Genomic DNA, 23,001 nt, shown 5'->3' with positions numbered 1-23,001 from the left:
TTCCCACTGCCGCTCAGACGCACATCTGCACAGGACTCACGGTTCACTGCAGACTTGAGTTTTCTTCCCACAGCTGAGGTACGATTAGCTGTGAAAGAGCACACCCTCACTGAGCACATGTCTCCGTGCATATGTGCCCATTTCCATGGAGACACACATTTTAAAATAATACAGACAACAGCGTCCTTTTTGTCGCTTGCTGGCGTGAGTCGATATGAGCAGTCAGCACGGCGCTAACAGCTTATACGCTCCAGCTTATTGATGCTTTTTACGCTGCTGTGCTGAGGAGTAAACACACCCCTCTCTGTTATAGGCTCATACACACACACTGACGCAGAGAGGCTAACAATAGATACAATAGAAAAGGTACAGGTGGTCCACTCCCAGTGCATCCTGGGAGAGAGGAGGCAAGATCACTCTGAGTTTAAGAAGCTGTTGTGTTCATGTCCTCACGGCAACTTAAATGTTGCTCATGCACGTCTATGTTAAACCTGACACTAATTAAACGTCATCTTCTTTTACTATTATTGGACTTGACTCATAAATGAGAGCAAACGATGCCAAACCAAGCACCTCATGGACAGCCTGTGTGTTTGGGGTCTATCTGGGCGTGGTGTTGGAAGCCACCAGGAACTGGTATGGCCTGATCCTCTCCATTGTTTCCCGTCAAAGGGCTGCTGGGTTCGCTCCCTGCATGTCCGTCCTTCCTGCCAGCAGCTGGTTTGTGTTGAAGCAGCCAGGCCTCCAGTTTATTCTCTGTCCTAGCTGAATCCCATCAGGCAGGGATGTTTGAGGGACGGCTCAGCTCAGCTCATTCCTGCCAGCTCAGCCCGCTGCCGCTCCCTCCTAATGACTTTCCCACAGACACACACAGGTCACTGGCCTACGAAACTGACCTCAGTCTGACCATATGTGTCAGTTAAAGAGAGGTTTCCATTGCAGTCGCCGGGCGCAAATCCTGCCCTCGTTGTCTCTTTCCAAACCACACCTTCCTCCGTGTCTGTGTTCTGGGTTTCCTTTTTCCCCTCGCTGCATTTCCCTCCCTTCACAGTCTGTCTGTTCTGCTTATTGTGCTCCATGTGAGCGCTGACTGATGCCAGTAAACTGGTGAAACCAGAGTCGGAGGCTCACACAGCCCAGTGTTTACACAGGAAACTGTGGAGAAAACCTTCTGTGATTAAGCTGCTCAGACACTTATATAACAGTCTGCATATTCTGGTGCACCTAGAGCCAGGTTAAGTTTCTCCTGATGGTGATATTGTGCTATTATTCACATTCACCTGCTCTCTCATATACACACATGTATGTATGTTGACTAGTACATCAATGGCTTCACTGTTTCCATAACCTCTGCAGCTCTGTCTGTGACCCGAGACCGGAGCGCCGTGCAGACTTGTACCCTCCGACCCCTCAGTCTGTCACACGCTGAATAACAAGCTAATGAATGAGCAGCTGCACAAAACACTGGACGTGCCTCTGTTGTTGCGAGCTGGTTGTTGAGTAAAAGATGGATGATGACAAACAACGTGCGCTGAGTGTGTTGGCCCCTGGTCAAAGTGTGAGACCCCAGGACTCTGTTGTTGTGATCCCAAGACTCTGACTTACACATCAGGTCAGTACATCAGCCCTGCTTTAAATCACAGACAGCTCTTTTATTGATGTCTGTCTGCTTCTAGTTATTTACATATACTGTGTATACTACAAGTAAAAAGTACAGTATATATTATTTTTATAGCTTTTATGGGCTGATATTTATCATAGAGACAAGCTTCAGACTGAGCCGTAGTGCTGCATCACACAGCAGAGACTGTGTTTAAACCGTCATTCATTAATGAGAAGCATCAGGGTGTGTCTGGTTCAGTAGACTCATTGATTGATTGATTGATTGATTGATTGATTGATTGATTGATTGATTGATTGATTGATTGATTGCATCATATATTTGAAGTAGGGCTGCATAATTAATCAAAACCGCAATATGGCAGTGCAATATCCAAATCACAGGATTATACAATACTAATACAATATCTGCCAAAATAATCGCAGGATGATTCTTCTGCATATCGTGCAGCTCTAATTTGCAGTAATTAATCAGAGCAGCACATCGCAGCGTCTTGTCTTGATTAGTAATATTCACTGTTCAGGTTCAGCTGCTGTTTGTTTAGCATCATGTTAATCATGTTAATTTGACAACATGCTGCTTTAACCTAGTTTCTGATCACGACTCAGCAGATTATTGATGAGTATTTGTTTCTTCTCTATTGTTTTTAACCACAGACATTTACACCAAGTGCCTTTCAATGTGATTAGATTTATATATCTGATGAAAAACATCTCCATCTGCCTCATGTGGCAGTGAACTGCACATGGTGTTGTTTTGATATTACATAACGTCTACAGCACAGATGCAGCATCATGCAGACTTTATTACATGAGTGACATGCAGGAACAAAAAGCTCAGTGCAGTGTGTTGGTTTGGCAGAGACACAGCCTGATGAAAGATTCATCTCCATTGTTATTCTTCTCTTGTTGCTCTTGGCTTTGTGCTGGTGGAAAGGTAAATTCAGTCCTGCACCGCTCGTCCTGTCTCGCCACAGAGAAAACACTTTTGTTTCACCTTCATATTCCCGTAAGCACTCAGGCTCGTGTTGACAGAGCTGACCGTGCAGAGGCCACTCACATTACTTTTCCCTCCTTCTTCCTTCAAGGTTTGTCATTATCCTCCACATCGCGGTTAACACCACCCTTACTTCCAGTAAAGCCAGGAACTCATTCTCCTTTTTACGCTCCTACCAAGAGTTCCCGCCTTTCCTGAGGTGCCTTCACGAACAAAAGCAGGAGGTCAAAGGACGCGCATTTTCATTTGTGAGACTAATAGGCCAGGTGTACCTGCAGGGCACGGAAAGCCCAGAGAGCTTTTTTTTTCAGAAGGAACCAGGCCAGACACACCCCTTCCTCTGCAGAGTCTGGGCGTGAGTGTGTGTGAGCACTTCAAAGGTCTAGCGAAAGCAGGGACCTGGGCCAAGCTCAGCGGGAGAGCCATTACAGCCCAATAGGAGTCAGCTGTGACCTCAAAGACCGTTAAATGATGTGATATGAGAGGGTGTGCTGCAGCCTCCCAGAGGCCTCTGTGGCAAATCAGGGGACAGAGCAGTAAAATGAACTCTGGGTTTTAAGGTGTTTAGAAGAAGAGGCAGTTTTCTCAGCTGTAAATCCACAGAAAGTTTTTATTGTCAGGACTTGTTTTTATGATTTTGTTTCTTTATCTGTGACTTTGCAGAACAAAAACAAGTGTGACATGAAGGGTACATAAAATGCACAAACATGTAAATGACAACAAAAACAATAAACAGTTATAGAGACGTACACCTGTGTGTGTGTGTGTGTGTGTGTGTGTGTGTGTTATGACAACACCACACTTGCTTTTTCCAACACTGGATTATTTGATTTGCAGTGTGAATGGAAAGGCCAAGTGGAGTGAAAGAGAGGCCAATGAGCTGTTGATTTACTTGAGTGTTTACTGATGTGTGCAGACATAAGAGATGCAGTGCAGCCATGTTTAGAGGTCAAGAGGTCAAAGGTTGCTGGATGCGGGCTGTGACCCCTGCTGACCCCGCTGAGTGTGCTCCTAAAACACAGAAAAATGAAACATGGCCATTGTTCACTGGGAGTGACTCTCAGTCACAGCTTTTGCTTTTCGTTGCTCAGCAGGTGTGAGGCACAGAGCTGGTGAAGAAGAGTCGGTTTTGAGCGTCGTACAGAGTAACACAGTGTTTACAGAACAGAGGTTTGAGGTTTTGATCAGGTCAGATCTGTGAACAGTAAATTACAGATGATTTCATCGTTTTCTCTCTGGTAATAAATGATCAAGATCAATGATCATCTCAGCACACTGTGAAAACCCGACCAGCCCCACTCCCACTTTTCCTGTTGGAGCTGTTCACCTCTCATTAAATGTGTTGCATAATTGTAGGAACTCAGTTCCCCCTGCATGTGTGGAGGCTGATACTGACTGCTGTGATTCTTTAGCAACAGTTTTATTTATTTAATCGGTTTTTAATGACGTGTCACCTCGACCAGCTCTGGGAGTAGATGCATCATCACAGTTCAGAACTATAGTTACAGTTATTCCTTTGTACTTTTCTATTGGCTAGCTGTGAAAATAAGTGCATAAACATGAACTTGCAAACATTTTCATGTAATCATTTAATTCACACATCCAGTAGACAACATTAGTATTAAAGCTCCATATTTTCTTCTTCTCCTGTGTTTTATTTGAAGTGTTGATCCATAAGAAGATATATTTGTGGTTTTAAGAACCAAAAACCATCTCAGTGTAGTTTTACATCTCCTCTCTCAGGCTTCTCTCTGGAGCTCTAGTAACAACAGGTCGGTGAGCCAATCAGAAGAGAGGAGGCTCTGAGTCTGATTTCAGACTTTCAGACTTTCAGACTTCAAGTAAAACACTCAGAGAAACCAAATCCTGCAGGGTTGGGCTTGGGGCGTGGCTGAGAGTGACTGCTTTGTTGTGATGTCACAAAGTTACCCTGAAATGCTCTGTAGCTGAAGGGAACTGTAGAGACAGCGATAATTATTTGTGGGCTCATCACTAAGAGAAACTCCTTTCACATTGCTCACAGTTGATTTATTGCTCATATAAAAATATTGATAGTTTAGCTTTAAATATATGAGCCTCTCAGGTGTCAGTAGATTTTTCTTTCTTGCTTGTTAAAAACATTAAAGACATTACTGTCCAGCCCCTTTTATTACATACACAAACTCTGGTCCTTTGCTCAGAAACAAATTTAATGTGAATGTGACAGAAATTGTGCTCATTACTGTGCTATAAAACACACCACATACTCTCATGAACGTTCACCCTCCTGTAAAATCTTTACAAAGGAAATGTTTCTGAGGACGTCAGACATCGTAACACGTCCAGAAAAATGAGAGATCTTCTCGCTGGCACCGTGCCCGTCCTGCAATATGTACCACTCTGGAGGTTTTAAAATGGAAAGTATTTCAAAGTTACCGCAGCTCGTCATTGGACTTTGTAGTGGTAATATGAAGCAGCTGAGAAAACAGGCCTCAGTCAAACACACACTGATCTACGGGAGGATTTCAGTGTCAGGAAATGTCAGCAGCAGCCTTCAGATAGTATCGGGCGTGTGTGTGTGTGTGTGTGTGTGTGTGTGTGTGTATGCGTGTGTGTGTGCGTGTGTCTGTGTTTAGGAAATGAATAAACATTAGAAATATTATAGCTCTGTTGGGGAGTGTGTCACAAGGAAATCTTTGTGGTTCAAGTTTTCAGTGATGTGTTTTTCCTGTTGTTGAAATATATTTTTGTCTATATATTAGTCTGGAGTCCAGAGTGTTGTACGTTACCGTGTTGAGGTTTGGATACACTGTCTGTCTGTAGGGTAACACGAAGCCCCTCTGCCTCAGTGTTCGTTGTGAGCTAAAGCATCTTTTACAATGGAAACTCTGTGATATCTGATGGGATTTCCCCGCTCCATCTTCACTCCCACCCTCACTGCACCTCCTGGCTCACAGGCAGACAGACAGTGTGGCCGTCCAGGCACTGATCCAAAGTCGGAGCGTAGAGCAGCGTCTCCTGAAGCACAGCTATGATTTAATTTCACCACCAGAAGAGCTTTTCATGTGTGGGCTTGTGGCACTGCCAGTGCGTGCTGACGTCCTGACCTCAAGTTAGGAAACACAAGCAGGCTTTAGTTCGCTGCAATTAAACAACCTCACACACATGCGTGACTTTTCCTCCAGTGCTGATGTCATGCTCTCATGTAAAAGTTTCACTGTGTTGAACTAAAGAATTAAGCCAAATGAAAATGTGACAGTTTACTGTATAGTCCTATAAATAGGAGCAGCCTGTTCCTCATCCTCAGGTGATTACCTGTCTGCTGTTGAGAGGCAGTAAAGCACTTCAGGAAGTGAACCAGGGCTTTGATTACAGTTTAGCCATGGTACCTGCAGGCAAGGTGAGCGCAGCATCAGGCTGCAACAATGGTTGCTTTAGCCCCCCACGGGCCTCCTGGTTCCCAGCATCACATTCCAAGCAGAGGTCACAGGGCCCACCTGCTGTCCCACAACAAAGCCCCAGGTGAGGTGAGGCAGAGCCCATTTGCTATAGGTGTGGTGGCCTTAACATGTTCATCGGAAGTAGAGAGGAGAGAAGACGAGTCCTGGTTCATTGCATTCAAATTAGTGTCAGGTGTGATTGGCCTTTGCATGGTAAAAGTACATTTGTGCGTTATGCCATATTGTGATACACTCATACTGACAGAGTGAACACAATCGGCACATTTAGATTTGGAAAGTGAAGTCCTTAGGAAAGTAATGTTTGATCCTCCGTTCATCAAAATCTGAGAAATCTACTAGATCTCTTGTGGTTTAGAGAAGATTATGAAATGATCAGGCAGTCTTGATTGTTTTGTTTGACAGATAATAATTAAGCAACAATTTTTATAACTGATTAATCGTTGAGTCTTTCATTGAGCAAAAATGCCAAATATTTGTTGGCTCTCGCTTGTAAAATGTTTTTCTAATTTGTGGAATCTTTCATATTTTTGGAAGTTGAATATAAGTTATTTCTTTTCTGATGTTTTACAAACTGATCAATGTGGATAAAAAAAAAATCAATATATTAAAGGGCAACAGTTTAGTTTTGTATTTCCATAAAGCTGGGGAACTTAAGAAAAACTTTAAAAAACACAGTAAAAAGCTGCAGAGGTCAAGATGTCCTGACTTTCGCCCCAAGTATTGGTCACACCCCACAAACCCTGGATTGTTTGCTTCCCATAATGCATCTTGATAGCATTTTCCAGACTTTACAAAGTTCCCTTCAGAGCCTCAGGAGAAACTGTACAACCGTTTTCACAGAAGGGTAGGACTCCTCGTGTCGGATAAACTAAGCATTATGTGTCAAATCTCCTTTAAGATATAATGAAAATAATGGTTAGCTGCAGCTCAGCTTCCAAGTCAATGCTCCAGAACCTTTAGGAACTTTTTTTTGTTCTCACTGGTCATTTAAACAGACTACAGGGTCTAAACCTGTGTGTAATCTCATCTGCTGGAAATACAGAAGTGTTGATGGTTTGTTCTGTGCAAAACAAATGAAACAGCGTCTCTGGTATCAGCTCATCAATGCCGTCATTATCATTTCAACACTGTCACACAGACTGTCCTCAGTTTTCTCTCCGTCAGTAGAACATCTCAGCAGGACTTCAGGCCTCAGCTTTGTCTCCTCTCTGAATATAAACAGTCTTGTGCTCCACCTGCTGCAGCAGCGCAGCAGCAGCAGCAGCAGCAGCAGCAGCAGCAGTGATCAGCTGAAGGACGAGGGCTCAGAGCGGATTAGCGGGGAGACGGGTATTATTATTACGTGCCTACTGGCACTGGGACTCTACTCTTTGTGTTTTACTAATCAGACCTCAGAGGGACTTTCTCCAGCAGCCCACACTGAGTGGAGCAGCATCATTGTTTCAGGGCCAGTGAGCAGATTTCAGTTCTCAGTGTTCGACTGCTGACACCAGGACAGAGGAGGATAGCTCTCTCAGAAAGTTGCTCAGCATCTGTTTTCATGTTGTTCCTTGCTTGAGTCAGGTGAGTAGCATTCATTGTGTTGTTTATTGCTGCACTGCAGTGTGTATACTGAAATGCATTCAGCTCTTCATGTGAAAATCAAGCTGTAGATGTTTGTCTTCAGTCTTAACTCTGAATGATTTGTACTGACGTGGACTATTTTGTTTGCTACCTCGTTTTATTTCATGTAGCACAATCCTGGATTTGTTTTGTTCGGAGTATTTGAACGTTTGATCCAAAGACTGGATCCCAATGACACATTGACACTTGATTGGAGTAATATATGACTAAAGGAAACAGATATCATCTGTCCTGCGCATCCTTTAGCATTCCTCTACACCCTCCATGATCCTCCATTGTGGGTTAAGCGGTCAGTGTTGTTTCAGCGGTTTGGATTAACACTCAGACTCTCCTGTAGCAGACCATAAACAGATTAGTTTAGCCCAAGTCAGGGCCTGGCTGGACCATCTGTACCCAGTGCTGAGTGGGGAGGGGGACCCGGGGGGCGGGGGTATGAGCAGATGTTGCAGTGGAGCTGTAGGTCAGAGTGGAGCTGAGGGACGTTGCTGTAAAGACATGGAGGCAGTTGAGGTGACAGGGACTGATTTAACGTCTCACTGAGTTAAAACCACACGGCTCTGTCATGGCTCTTGGATGCTGTCTCACGTTCACATCCCAAGGTACTGTATAATTTACCAGAGCTTTAATTGAGCTGCGTTTCTTTCTGCTCTGCATGCACAACTTTCTTCTTCAGTGGTTTGACGAACACGCCTGCACTTTGTTTGACTGTTGTCACAAGATGTAAGAGATGCAGAGATGAAAGCGCTTCTCGTCAGCTGATGTTGGAGGCTCTGGCCTGAATGTTTTGCTTGGTTAGTTTACCCTGAACAAAACCCGACTGTGGAGAAGCCCTGCATGCTCTGGCGTTCAGTAGGAAACCTTTTGAGAGCCAAAGCTCCAGATATTTGTCTCTACCTGAAAAGAATGATTTTTTTTGTGCAAAAGTTTCCACTTTACACACATGAACTACACATAGCTGACTCTGCACGACATAAGCTCACCTGTCTGCCTGTTGCATTAAATCCAGAGGGAGTTTTTCTTATCTGAGTGTGACCTAATGACTGACATCTGTGGCTGTGTTTTCCCAGGCTGCTGGCAAATTGTAGGTGTGTGAGAGTGTGGGTATGAGGGGTAAGGGGGTTTGACTTGGCTCCTGTCTGGGCCAACACCGAGTAAATTACAAGGCAGAGGCAGTCTGAGGATGGAAGCTTTCATCCCCCCCCCCCCTTCTCCAGGCCTGCAGGGCTGCTGGCAGGGCTGATAGTGGTGAGGTTATTGGGGGATGATCCTGCAGATGAAGAGGAGGAGAGATTGATAGGCTGTGTCAGGGCGCAGATAGTAGAGCGCGTGATTACACCTCAACAGGGAAGTTCACAGGATGACTCATAGTAACAATAAGAAAGGAAGAAGGAGAAAAGAGACTTTAATGTTAAAACTAAAGAAAAAGTCAGTCGCCCTTGTAGGTTTTGCACAAAGTCTTGTTTCTCCTCTCACCCGGGGCCGTGTGGCTCATTTGACTCATTTGACTCATTTGGCTCAGTGTGGCCATGTTGAAGATCACTCAGTGACAGAAAGAGAAAGCTGCTGAGAGGTCAATGAGATGACTGAGGGCTGATATGTTTTCTTTGGCCTCATCTGGGGAAACAGCTGACCGCTGCTCTCCCATTAAAGGCCTCCCCCATATGTCTCCATGAAGACATCTTTAAAGGCCCCTCATGCACTAATGCTTTGTTGGACAAGCACAGACTTACTTCACTAAAAGATGTCAGTACTGATGTGTTTTTTAGCCCAGGGAAAAAACAGGCAGGGATAGAGAGCACAGTCTGTGTCCCTGCTGTTGTTGTTGTTGTTGTTGTTGTTGTCAGATGGTTTTTGGTGTGTTGGAGATGGTGAGTGTCACAGCAGGGCCAACAGTTCACATCTCAGCAGGGAGTCAGAGAGGGGAGTGGCTGACCAACAGTGTCAGAGGGTCACATCTCTCAACACATCACCACTTACTCTCTTAGATTTCACACAGCAGAAATGCATCATTATTAGTCAAGCTGTTTCAGTTTTGAAATATGAGTTCGTGTGGAGTTGTGTATTACCACACACACATATATTCTGTACTCACACACACACACACACACACACACACACAGATGGATGACAAATCAAAGGAAGCACCCCAGTAAATGAAATGACCAGATGTAGATTGTTCCATACAAGACATGAGAGCTCACTGATGTGAGTCTCAACACTGCTGAACTCCTATGGGAGCATTAGAAAAGTTTGAAGTTCCATGTAGTCTAAAGGTAAATGTCCTTGTGTAGTTGATTATAGATCAGGTCTAGGTTCTATATTAATACTGTGAAAGTATCAAAGCCTCAGTCCACAGAGAAATGCACACAGCCTGTATTCAGAAACTGAGCCTTAAAACCAGCCGTCAGGACTTCTGGAACTTTGTGATGTCACAACAAAAAGCAGTCACTGCTCTTAGCCACACCCAAAGCCTCGCCCACCTGGACCCACCATCCAACTTTGCAGGATTTGGTTTCTCTGAGTTTTTACCTGAAATCTGCTATATCTTTATTGGATCACTCAGAAAACAGTCAGCCAATCAGAAGAGAGGCTCAGAGCCTCCTCTCTTCTGATTGGCTCACTGACCTGTTGTTAGTAGAGCGCCAGAGAGAAGAGAAGAGTGAAGAGTAAAATATGGAGCTTTAAATCAAAATGAGATTATTAAACGTTTATTTATTTATTTTTATTATTTATTTTTCCAAAGTTCTTTAAATTAGCTTGCTGATAGATAATAGGATTGATCCCACTCTCATGTGTGCTGATCATGTAGCTGGATTAAACTGTGTGAAGCTCAAAGTGCATGTACCAGCTCCTCTGAAACTCACTAACTAGAAATGTTCATCTACTCCTTCAGCCTCTACAGCTGAGGAGCAGACGCTGCACAGAGCTTGTTTTCAGGTCACCGAGGTCCCAGCCCGTAGATCACTCTGTGGTGTTTTATGGAAAACGTCAAGTTGACTCTGAGTAACAGATAATCTTACTGCCTCTCCTGGGATCTGCATGCATGGCAACACGTTTCTTGAAGACCTGTCAAAGAGACGTAGAGCTGCTAGAAAATCCTCAGCAGCAGCTTCAGTGTGATGCTGCACTCAGTCATCCTGACCTTTAGCAGCTGTGATCAGGAGCTGAACTGTGTCTGTTCTGAGCGAAAGAGACTAAAATTAGCTCCTGGTTGGACTGCAGAGTAAACTTGGAGCGTGCTCAGCCAGAGCTGCCTCTGAGCAGACACCAGGGGTCAGACAGAACGTAGTTCAGTCAAGCTGCCGGGTCAAGGACAAGCCCAGAAATGTCCGCCAGGTAGAGGAAGGCTGACAGACGGGTTTATCTGCTAAAGCAAAGGCTCAGTAGTGTTAATAATCAGGACAGTCCTCAGATTCTCCTGCAGATGTGTACGACGAGAGGTTATATATTATAATAGTTTGGGATTTTTCATTAGTTTTTATTTTTATTTCATTTTGACTTTCTGCTTTCAATTTCAGTTTAATTTTAATTTGTTTTTAAAGCAGGTTTGCTCTGTAAGCTTTTATTCTTTTGAAAATTCTAAGCACTAGTTTAGTTTTTATTAGTTTCAGTGTTAGTTTTAGTTTTGTTTTGTAATATGGGGGATTTGTTGGAGCAAGATTTAAAAAGGTCAGAAAAAGTATTGTGTAATAAAAACTCAACAAAACATCAAACCATTTAATTTAGATGAATCAACTCCAAATTAACTCATCAACAAGACATTTTTTTATAACTTAACTTTATTTTAGTTAGTTTTGTAATCACACAACACAGTTTCAGTTAGTTATCCTTTTTTTTATAAAGTTTTTATTTTTATATCAGTTAACAGAAAAGTGTTTTTTCGTAGTTTTGGTTATTTCATTAGTTGTCGTTAACGATAATAACGACGATACACTGAATCTTTTTTTATGCAGTGTATCATCTGACTTTACGTTACACTGTTAGAGAGATATACTGTCATTTCAAGCCGTCACAAGCAGCAGCACAAACACTGAACAGCTCCCTCTAAACTCAAACTTTTCCCGCCTGTGTGTGTGTTAGGTGAAATGTGAGAGCTGAGCGTCCCCCTCTCTGTAACCTGAGTGTGAGCGTCTGTGAGGGGGAGCGGTGACATGAGTCCAGGTTCTGGTCACTGTTTAGAGGATGAAAGTCACAGTATCAGGTTGCATTAATACCTATTGTTTAGCTGCAGGTAATAGCGTTGCATTAGCAAACGGGCTATTGTCCTGCTAACGCTGGATCTGATAACACTGCTTTTCTCTCTCAGGGTTCAACTCTAACAGTGTTTTATATCCTCCTGCTCTCATGGCTCCGTGCTGTCGCCTCAGTGGAAACAGGGCCTTTCCATTCACCTTAATGATGTTAACTGGTGTAATACCACAGAAATGCCAGAGTGGAAATTTAGAGATTGTCTTACCAGCACCAGTGGAGCTCTGCAGGCTGCACCATGTGACGACAGCTAGTCACTTTCCCATTACAAATCTTACATAGTATTTACAGTAGAACCAGTGACCTCAGTTATCAAGACAAATATTGAAGAGCTCTTGATATTTGATTGATTGATTGATTGATTGGTTTCTGGTGCCCAGCCTATATGGTCTTACAGGACGCTAAGCCATAACCTTGAAGACCACATAACAAATCATCATATACACTTCCACAAATTAATACAAAGTACAAATCAAATCATTCAGTTTTATTGTAGTGTCCTCTGTCTCCTTTAAATCTCACCAAAATAAAAGTCTCCACATTAAAAGGCCAACTCAACATATCAGCTTCAGACAACCAGAACAGATCAGGATTCTTCAATTGAATCTTGTCAAATAAATATTTCTTTAAATCAGTATACAGAGGGCAATGGAATACAAAATGTTCGTCCTCAACAACTTCACATAAAACATAAACATGGCTCCTCAGGAATAGCTGTATACCTGCCAGTGATAAAGTACCAGACCTTTGCATTCTCTGCAAATGTAATTTTATATATGGTTCTGTGTTCTGTGTTCTGAGTTGTTATCTTTCATTTGGATGTAATTTCTAAGCTTTGGCTTTATTACAAACTTCTCGTTTCTATTCTTCTTTATAAACCTTTAATAACTTTTGTCTAACTGTATTTATGTTACACTGTAAGTTATTCCTAAAAATGATATTCAGATCAGCGACCCCTTGCATCCAAGGATAACACGGTCCCAGTTAAAGATCTTTTTGGTCAGTCTTTCCTCAATCACAACCTCACCAGTTCAGATCTCTGCTTTCTAAGACATGGCTCTTGAAGTGTTGATGTGAGCTGAGTCTGTCACTGTTTCCTCACAACAGAAACTGGGTAACTGCAGTATGCTTGCACCCAGCATTGAGCCGTTACACTGTTGTCACTGCTGTTCTGTCGTACGTCACTATACTGTACTTGTTGTCTGACCTGCCTCGTCTTTCTCTGGCAGCGGTGTCCAACCTGGATGTGGAGAGTAAGCTGACGACACATTACCAGGCCCCCTGGCACCAGCAGAGGAACATCTTCCACCCCTCCACGCGGCCAGCATGTGTAGAAGAGCTCCACAGGCAAGCCAACCTCAGCCTGTGGGCCCTGCACCAAGGTGAGGCCCTCAAAGAAACACAGCAGCGTTTCGCTCTCTGTCATTTCAAATGAATACAACTCTCCACTTTTAATTTCTTATTTTACTTTATATTTTATTTGAATAATTATTTGAATAATTTGAAAACATTTCTCTTTTGACGTTGTGTCCTCCATCATTTAAGAAGTCACTCCTGGGATTCCTGCCTCCCTCTTGTTGTAGACACTGTCAGTCTGGTGTCACTCTGCCCTCTAATGGACAGAGTTTACAACTGCATCCTGGTTGTAGGAGGTTGAGGAGGGTGGCAGGAGGTATTAGATGGCATATGTGCTTTAGTGGGGGTGGAAACAGTTATATAAACAGCTATGCCGGCTGATATCACTGCAGTCATACCCGGTAATGACTCAGGTAACAGTTTGTGTGGTTGTTGTTGATTGTGTTGTATGAAAATGTTCATCATCATTCAGTCAACTCCCTCAGGCAGAACACAAACACTCAATCAATTAACTCCCCACACAATCAACTTAATTGACTGTCTCTCTGACTTAATGACTGGACATTAAAAGCTTAATAAATACAGTATTCATCATAGACCTATTACACTGATGGCTTTGTGTTGTATTGGGTCCAACCCCTTTGTTTCTGCCCCAACTCTCTTTATTTGTCTGATCTGAGGTTAAAGGACAGAGTCGTATTTCTTCAAGTCTGTCTGAAAGCTACAGTTAAAGTTATTGGTCACTATAATTGTTCTGGGACCTTGTTTGAAGATAAACCTGGGACCGTTTCATCTTCCTCTCTTCCAAACAGTTTTTATGTCCGTCTGTGAATGTATGAGGAGGTCACACTCAGCCTGTCTTTTGTTCCTTGTTGCAGATCGCCAGAGGAGACAGTCAGGCAGCCGGGAGCGGAGGGTAACCATCTCGATCTCAGCCGTGCCCCCCATTCCCATATACCCCTCCCCTCACATCATACAGGATCAAGGAAACAGCGGCACCAATCTGACAACGGTGAGATGACGAACACCGGATCCTACACTTGATCTCGTACGAGTTGATAAAGCAGAACATCAACGGTCAAAATAAATGAAAGTATTCAAATAAATTACAAATGACATTTTACACAGTTTCTCCTTTGACTCTGTTTTTACTTTGCTTATCAAGCATGTAACTGGGAACTCACATGTGAAAAATATATTTTTAAATGCTATGAGTGCATTTCTGTTTTTCAAGTGGTCATTTCCTGCTTTTTAACTTGATTTTATTTCATTTGATGAATGAGATACTTTATCATGCACAGATGTTTGATGTACTTTTGAAGGTAAATTCATTTCTTCCTCACAAGCAGCCAGAGAGAGATTTTAGAGCTGCAACAACACAGTTGGCACAAACACAGGTAAAGAGGAGAGTGGACTGTGTTTGTGTGTTTCATGTTGTCTGAGCAGAGCATGGATGTTTCAGTGTCACATGACAGTCCTGAGTTTGTATTTAAATGTAGCATCAGTCGCTAAGGAAGTTTATTTTTTCCCAACCTGCTCTGCCTCAAAATAATGTCACGGTCCACACGCTCCTCCTCACTGAGTTCACCTGTGTGTGGTTGTCTGTTTTGTCACTGTGTCTGTATTTGTTCATGTGGAATACCTCCATGTTCATCTCTGTCATGTGTTTTTGTTTTCCTGTTTTTTTTTTTTGTTGTTTTTGTCCTGTAATTCAGTTTGAATCCACCCGCTCCTCCTCCCCCACCGAATGTTGCCGCTTCTCCCCCTGGAGCAGAAAGGTACTGGTCCTCCCTTCCTCCCTCCATCCTTCCGGCTCCTGTGCTCCTTCTAACACTGTGTTTCACAACTCCTCACCTGTTCTTGTTTGTTTGACTCCTTCTAATTTACATAACAAATGCATGCACACTGAATGCAGCTCTCCCCTGGCAGTGGAAGCGTCCTGCTCCACCCTGTTGGTAAAATGTGGTAATAGTTTGTCATGAAACCACTTTAAAAAGTTCGATCTGTGGCAACGCGTCACACACTCGCGTCACACACTCACGTCCTCAGACAGTTGCTGTTGGGGTTCATGTGAGGGGCCGGACTTTAAGCCTGCAGTATGTGAGGAATGTGTGTGTGAGGGCCACAGTCTCAGCCTCCCAGCAGCCTGGGTTTCTCTAATGATAGGGTCGACTTCTCCAAGCTTGCGCCTGTGATTACCCATGATTCCTCTGTGCTGCGGTTTCCCCGGTGCACCCATCGCCTAAAGGGCTAACAGCCTCATGTTTTCTCTGTCTCTGATCACCAAATATATGGCGTTTGATGCCCGCTGTGAGAGAGATATGAGCCCATGGACAGGGGCAAACACCAAACACTGCCACTTCTTTATTCCCCTCTCATCCCGTATGTGTCCACTCTTCTTATCTGTCTCTTTCTTTCTAAAAACGCCTTTCTGTTCTGAAAACAAATCAGCTATAAATGGTCTCCCTTTGATTCCCTTTTTTTCTACTAGTTGGGAGAAGTTTCCAAGGAAACGGGTTTCTTTTGTGGCCGGGGTTTTGTCAGGGTCTCATTGGTCTGCTGGGAACAGAGAGCACAAAGGCTGGAGAGCTGGCTTTAAATGGGGGTGGGAGGTTGTCGGGTTGTGGAGGTGGAAACCAGTTGAGCCTGAGAATCATTCCCAGTTTCACATGTGGATCTCTGTAGGAATCTCAAGGTAAGAATTTAATGGACTTAATTCATTTAGCATGGAGGTTTAAGTTAGAGGGGATCTGCTGTGTTTAAGTTTGAGAGTCTGAGGAGGCCCATGGAAAAAGGATGTGGAGCTGTGGAGCGGTCTGAGGGGAGGACTGTGCAGTGATTGATACTGAAGCTCGGAGGAATGCTGCTGTGAAGTATTTCCTCTCAAATGTTTCCGGAGACTTGTTATTATGCAGGAGTCTCACATAGGTGCCACAGATCGTCGGAGCATGAGCTAAGAGTTTCCAAAGTAGCACGTTGTGACTGGAAACAAATGTTTACAGTTTTTCACATTTCTGTCCTGCACATTAGTTGTTGAGTGAAGGAGCTGAATTTGTATTTAACATGTTACTGGTCTTTGACACATTCAGGTTGTCAGTGCTGTTAGATTGGTTTTCCATGTATAACGACAGTCTCTGATTTGAACATGTTTTCAATTCCATATTTCTCCTTTGTACAATTTTGCATGAAGCTACTGAGCAGATTCTTTGAATGATTCTTGTGCTTTCCCCTCTCTCTCTCTCTCTCTCTCTCTCTTGCTCCGAAGCATGGTTTTTATTTCCATTACTTCATGTTTTCTCTGCACTCCAACATGAAACTCAGCTGCTGGAAGGGCATGCTTATTGATTTACCTCAGTCTTTGCTGCAGATTAATAAGAAACTAATCTCTACATCTAGCCCTCAGCTCTTTCCCAGATAAACACTCATTGGCAGCACCAGTGCACCAGACTTTAATCACTGCTCTCTGCACATTTCCCTCTCTGAGGCTGAGTTTTATCAGTTTGTTTTTTTTTTTTAACTCTGCTGTACTGTTTCTCATGTAATGCCACCTCACCGTAACACCCTAACCATGCAAATATCCATCTGTTGCAGGCTGCGCCCTCTGACCCCGACACTGACGGGGTGGCTCTAGGTCACCGGTCTAAGTGTCCCATCCCTAACATCCCCTCCACCCTGGACAAGCAGACTAACTGGTCTAAAGCCCTGCCGCTGCCCACCCCAGAGGAAAGAATGAAAACCAATTCCCAAGTCATCACCTCATGTGTCATCCCCATTAATGTGACTGGTAAATTTAAAGCACTTAATTCTTTATGTCTGAATGTGTTGCTGCGGTGTTCATGCTCCCTCAGCAGTGCAAACTTTTAGTTTTAGCTTCTTTTAAAGGAATAATTTAAAATTTTTGGTTCCTTGCTTAGAGTTCATACCACTCCCATGTCTGTTAAATACAAATCCACAGCTAGAAAATAGTTAGCTTAGCATAAGGATTGGAAACCGCTAGCCTTGTGTTTTGTCCAAAGTACTGCTACTACCACATTTTTAAACTTAGTGAAATGAAGATTCAAGATAATAAATACATGTAGTTACAGCACTAACTGTGTTTGTGTAAACAAATTAGATGTAACGTTTTAATTAGTGAGCTTTGGAGTTGGATGTTCTTACCTTAGACAGAGCCATGCTAGCTGCTTTCACCTGCTTCCAGTCTTAATGCTAAGCTGAGGTAAGCCAATCATCTCCTGGCGCTAATAAAACAGTTAGACAAACACACGTGAGTGAGGTGTCAGCCTTCCTGTTTAACTATTGGCAAAAATTCAAATGAGCACATTTCCCAACGTGTCGAACTATTCCTTTAAAATTGTCATACTGATTTGAGTCATATCGCACAACCCTGTGCCAACCACCAACTCTAACCAAAGAAGTTGTAACATGTTTATTAGTGAGTGTTAGAGGTGCTTGTAGGTGTATTTTTGAACATTTGACAGAGCTAGGCTAACTATTTCCCCCATTTGCAGTCTTTACGCTAAGATGAGCTAACCGTCTCCTGGCTGGTCATATTTAACAAAGCCTGTGTGGTATTTCTTTAATATTTACTGTTGTTTCATACACAGTATATGTCAGTGTTGTGGGGGAAGCTAACAGAAGTTAACAGACTCCTGCACACAGTCATCCACTGTTAACACCATGTTAGCATGCCTCATTAGCATTAACAAATGTTATGTAGTGTTTATTTTCCCTGCATTAAAAAGAAATAAAATATTTTCAAGAAATTTTGAAATTGATTAGTTAATTATACTTTTACTACAGAGACTCAATTTCAATGTGTAAGTCATGCTTTGGGTCCATTAACTTTCTTTCTCATGCTTTGATGCTTAGTGCCTGTGATTGTAAAGTGGCGAGCTGCTGTGACCTGAATGCCAATTAGTTGTGTCCAAACTGTTGAAAAGGCCTGCCCCATGTTATTTACTCGTGCTCCCATTGACTCAAAGGGACAGTTATATACGCCAGCACTGGCTGAGTCACAGACAGTTGAGGATAAAAAATGCACATTGTAAGCAAAGTCCAGCAATTGCTATGGTGCTGAAAAGCCTGACCTGGAGTCACATGATAGTGATAATGTACGGTGAAGGAGAGGCAGGAAAACAAGGAAACACAAAAACAGACGCAGAGACCTTCACAGCAGGATCTGTCCTTTGGTTAGTAAACCCAGGAACATTTTGACTTTATTCTTTTTCTTGTTTTGGGTGAGGATCAAATACATGTTTTATTTCTTTATACATCCTGATATCTTAGAGGTAAATAACTCCACAGTATGACTCCAGTCAGTTTGACTTACTGTGGCTTTCAGCTCCATCAGGTAGCTGTCCTCCTCCACTCCTTGCTGCTATTCCTGTAGAACGAGTGTAACAGATTTTTTTTTTCTTGTGCAAGACAGCGTGAGAGTTAAAGAAGGAATCGCTGCAGTTGCCACTAAACAAAGATTCCTCAGATGTCCTGTCTCCATTGCAGGGGTTGGCTTTGACAGAGATGCCAGTGTGCGCTGCTCGCTCGTCCACTCGCAGTCGGTGCTTCAGAGGAGGAGGAAGCTGAGGAGACGGAGGACGGTCGCCGGTGTTCCCAGACAGGTGCAGCAAGATCTAGGTATGTTACTGAATCTGTACATTACTGTTTATGTTCATGTTATTCACATGGATTCACTTTAACAAAAAGGTTAAACGGTCTAAATCACATGTTATGGCTTTCTTTCATTGTAAAGACAAATGGTGCAACTAGAAATAGCTGAAAACATAAAAAAAAAATCTATCGCATATCAGTATATTGTAGAAGAAAAACTATATATCAACATAAACATGACAGACATCAACTAGTGATTATTTTCAGTTTTGCTTTTTAAGGTGTTTTGGGGGGTTTTATTAGACAGTTGACATCAGAGAGATGAAAGGAGAGAGACAGAGGAGATGTCATGCAACATGATCAGTGTGATGATCAATCCCTTAAACCTTTTCAGAATAAGGATTTTCATGTATAAAAATCAATAGTGTGCTCATCAGTTTTAATCTATAGTTGTATCTAGAGTTTCATTTCATCCTTTTTTCCTGTCCTCTCCCAGACTCTGATGACTCTCCAGGCTCCAGAGAGCGGACAGTGATCATTCATGCCAGTCCAGACATCACACCCTCCAATGAGGAGCTGGCCAGCCATCTCAGCACCAGAGACTCAGGCTGCCAGACAGAGGACTTTCTGATCTCAGGAGCTCCATCTCGGAGGAGGATCAGGGCCCAGAGAGTCCAGGGAGTCTCTGTCTCCCTTTCTCACTCTGCAGGCAACATCTCCTCCCTGCCGGACAGCGCTGACACCATGTTCACTGCCTCTGTGGGTGCACGCCTGCGCTCCAGGAGCCTGCCCCGGGACGGGAGCCGGATGATGGACAACGGGCACAATGACAGCGATGATGAGGAGGAGCTTTCCCCGTTCGACACTGAGGATTTCCTGCCTGGACCCGGGGAGCTGATTCTGAAGGACGAAGAGGAGAGCACAGATGACCAGGCCATGTCTGAGCACCAGCTGGGCCTTAAGTATAAGCAGCTCTCGGAGAGTCCAGAGCGCAGCTGGATGGAGAGGACCAGATCCCAGTTGCCCAGGAAGGCCGACCTGGGCAGCTGTGAGATCTCATCCAGCTCAGACACCTTCAGTAGCCCGGTCCACTCCGTCTCAGCTGCGGGGGTGCTCGGAGGCCAGATGGACCACAAGGACGACCACCAGTCTTCTAGTGGTAACTGGAGCGGGAGCAGCTCCACCTGCCCCTCACAGACCTCAGAGACCATCCCCCCCGCAGCCTCTCCGCCGCTGACCGGCTCCTCCCACTGTGATTCTGAGCTCTCCCTGAACGCCACCACTCACAACAACGATGACCAGACCAGCTTCATGCTGGACCACTACCAGGGCCTCAGGCCCCAGCGGGCGGGCTCCTTCTCCTCCACAGCTATGGACATATTAGAGGAAGCGGGGGGCAGCACTCCCATCGAGCAGGAGTGGAGTTACCCCCACCCCGAGCCTCCACACTCACAGGACTTCAGCCCCGAGCCGAGCAGAGAGGCGGAGAGCAGCCTGGGCTGCCCGAGCTTCACCAGCATGGCCACCTGTGAGAGCAGCTACTCTGACAAGCCGCTGTCGGAGAAGGCGGACACCGTCTCACACTACTCTGTAGACACTGAAGGCTACTACACCTCCATGCACTTTGACTGCGGTCTGAAAGGCAGCAAAAGCTTCACGTATAACTATGCAGCCTCTGGCTCCGACTGTGGCCTGTCTGACCTCAGTGGTCACATGACTCTGGGGAGACGCTGCCTCTCTTTAAGGAAACCAAAGGTGAAGCCGTCTCCGCCTAAGAGGAGCTCCTCCTTAAGGAAAATATGCAGTGACGGGAACATCCCTGACAGGAAAGAACCAAAGATTACATGTGGCCAGCAGCTTCCGCTGTCCTCCAATCAGAGGAGGCTGCAGCTGGTTTTGTCTGGCTCTCCAGGTCATATAGAAAACTCTTCACTCGGCAGAGAGCCTCTGGTGGTGTGGGGGGTGGAGGGCTCGGCCGATCTACCTGACTTAGGTGTTTTTAGCTCCACAGATGCTCATTCGTTTAAGGACGAGGGGGTTGTACAGTCAGACTATGCAGATCTGTGGCTGCTGAACGATTTAAAATCCAGCGATCCGTACCGATCTTTGTCAAACTCCAGCACGGCCACAGGTACAACTGTCATCGAATGCATCAAGTCACAGGAAAGCTCAGAGTCCCAGACGTCCCAGTCCGGCTCCAGAGCCACCACGCCCTCACTTCCATCAGTGGAGGGTGAGTTTAAACTAACCTCACCAGAGAAGCTGGCAGGCCTGGCCAGCCCATCCAGCGGCTACTCCAGTCAGTCAGAAACCCCCACCTCCTCTTTCCCCTCCGCCTTCTTTCCCGGGCCGCTGTCACCCTCCAGTGGCAAGAGGAAGCCCAAAGTCCCAGAGAGAAAGTCGTCTCTGTCATCACTGTCTCTGCAGTCGCTGTCCTGCAAGGATGGAGCTTCCTCGAAGAGAGACCTGGAGCTGCCGGTAATCCCCCCCTCCCACCTCGACTTAAGTGCCCTTCATAGCATCAACAAGGCAGCAGGTTTCAGGACCCAGATTCAGACACTTCACCAAAACAAACAGAAAGCTGTAGTGACACCCAAAGCTGCAGCACCCACTAACTCAGAGGTGTTTCATGTCCACACCCTGTCCATCACACCCACAGTGCTGCACTCAGTACAGCTCCGACCCGTCAGCAAAGACACTGAAGGAGGTCATGTGGACAAAGCAGCTGCCAAACTGAAAAGTAGTAAATCATTAGAGTTTAAGAGTCCACTTTTACACAACTCACATCATCATCATCATCATCATCATCATCATCACACATCGTCGAAGCAGATGTGTGAGTCAGTGTTTACCTCAAATGAAGAAGATCTTCTTCATGGAGAAGCAGCTTGTCAGAGTGAGATGAGGGACGAGCAGCACAGAGAGAGTGAGACAGCTCACAGACTGCAGTCAGAGACATCAGAGGACGCCTCGGAGACCACCACTGCCCAGGAAGGAGGGACGATACAAACACCTGTCTGCTGGCAGTCTGAGCCTCTACAGCAGCAAAGACCTGAGCCCTGTGAGGAGCAGACCTGGTCCGCTCCCTCTGTTCTGCACAGTTCACCACAGAGATCCCACAGTCTTGATAAAGTGCCTGCTACTGACGCCCAACCAGAGGTGCTGCAAGAGAGTCCGCTCAGTAATGAAGGCTGCAAAGAGGAGGAACATGAGTCGTCAGGTGTTTCAGCCGACAGTGCCTCTCAGGACGGGAAGGACGAGTCCACAGCAGAGGCCGAGGGCGACTTCACCAAAGGTATTTTTACTCTGATGCAGGTTAAATGTTTTATGACGTGTAATTTATCTTCAGTGGAGGCTGATTTACAACTTGACCACAACACAGCAGTCTGGAGACAGCTGGAGGGCAGGTTTAGGAAACTTGACTTCCCCCTCAGGGGTGGTGAGATGAATCTGAGAGGCAACATGATTGACAGGAGAGGGAAAAAGAACAAATCTATATTTCTGAAACACAAAATGTATATTTTTCAAACAGCTGTTGCTCTGATCTTTCATTTGATTTTTCATTGATTTTTCATTTCCTGGATTGTTGTTCATCTTTAGGCCTCTAAAATGATCACTCATGGATATATGACAGGATGATATGAAGGGTTGTAACAATTTTAATTTTGAAAACAATAAATTTGTTTGATCAGTTATAGAAATTTGAAGGTAGAAAACGTTGAGATTAAGCCACTTGTTAAAGTAATTTATTCAGTTGAAATGTGAAGTATATGATTTCAACTTCTCTGTTTTTCCCTTGTATATTATTTAAATGAAATATTTAAGTGTTATTTACTGTCAGTTGGACAGATTTTATCGACTAAACAATCAGAAATGTATACACTCATACAGGTTTCCTTGTTATAAGGGTTGACATGCTGAAAAAGTTGTGTTTGTATGCAGTTTATTCAGATGTCGACTGATTTGCATTAACAGACTCTACACCCAGTGACAGCACAGGGTCCCCGCTGAGGGATGAGTCCAGGCCGGAGGACGAAAGTGTGTTTCTGTCACCCACCAAGACTCGCACCACAGAGGATCTGTTTGCGATGATTCACAGGTGAGTGTGTT

At 44.4% G+C, this 23,001-nt stretch overlaps 1 protein-coding gene across 1 annotated transcript in view; it reads left to right on the top strand.

Annotated features, from left to right (window-relative positions):
- The window catches only part of nhs (NHS actin remodeling regulator), a 55,618-nt gene that overhangs the window by 29,535 nt on the left and 3,082 nt on the right, over positions 1-23,001 (top strand). Inside the window, exons 2-8 of the mRNA XM_022759120.1 lie at positions 13,158-13,310; positions 14,163-14,296; positions 15,000-15,062; positions 16,876-17,068; positions 18,787-18,918; positions 19,388-22,186; positions 22,867-22,990. Coding sequence (XP_022614841.1) covers positions 13,158-13,310; positions 14,163-14,296; positions 15,000-15,062; positions 16,876-17,068; positions 18,787-18,918; positions 19,388-22,186; positions 22,867-22,990 — 3,598 coding nt within the window. The remainder of the gene's footprint in view (positions 1-13,157; positions 13,311-14,162; positions 14,297-14,999; positions 15,063-16,875; positions 17,069-18,786; positions 18,919-19,387; positions 22,187-22,866; positions 22,991-23,001) is intronic.

Source organism: Seriola dumerili, unplaced genomic scaffold (assembly GCF_002260705.1).
Source record: "Seriola dumerili isolate Sdu_G_001 unplaced genomic scaffold, Sdu_1.0 BDQW01000319.1, whole genome shotgun sequence".
NCBI classification, from domain to species: domain Eukaryota; kingdom Metazoa; phylum Chordata; class Actinopteri; order Carangiformes; family Carangidae; genus Seriola; species Seriola dumerili.
Note: the sequence above shows the minus strand (reverse complement) of the source record. Positions and strands in the feature narration are given on the sequence as shown.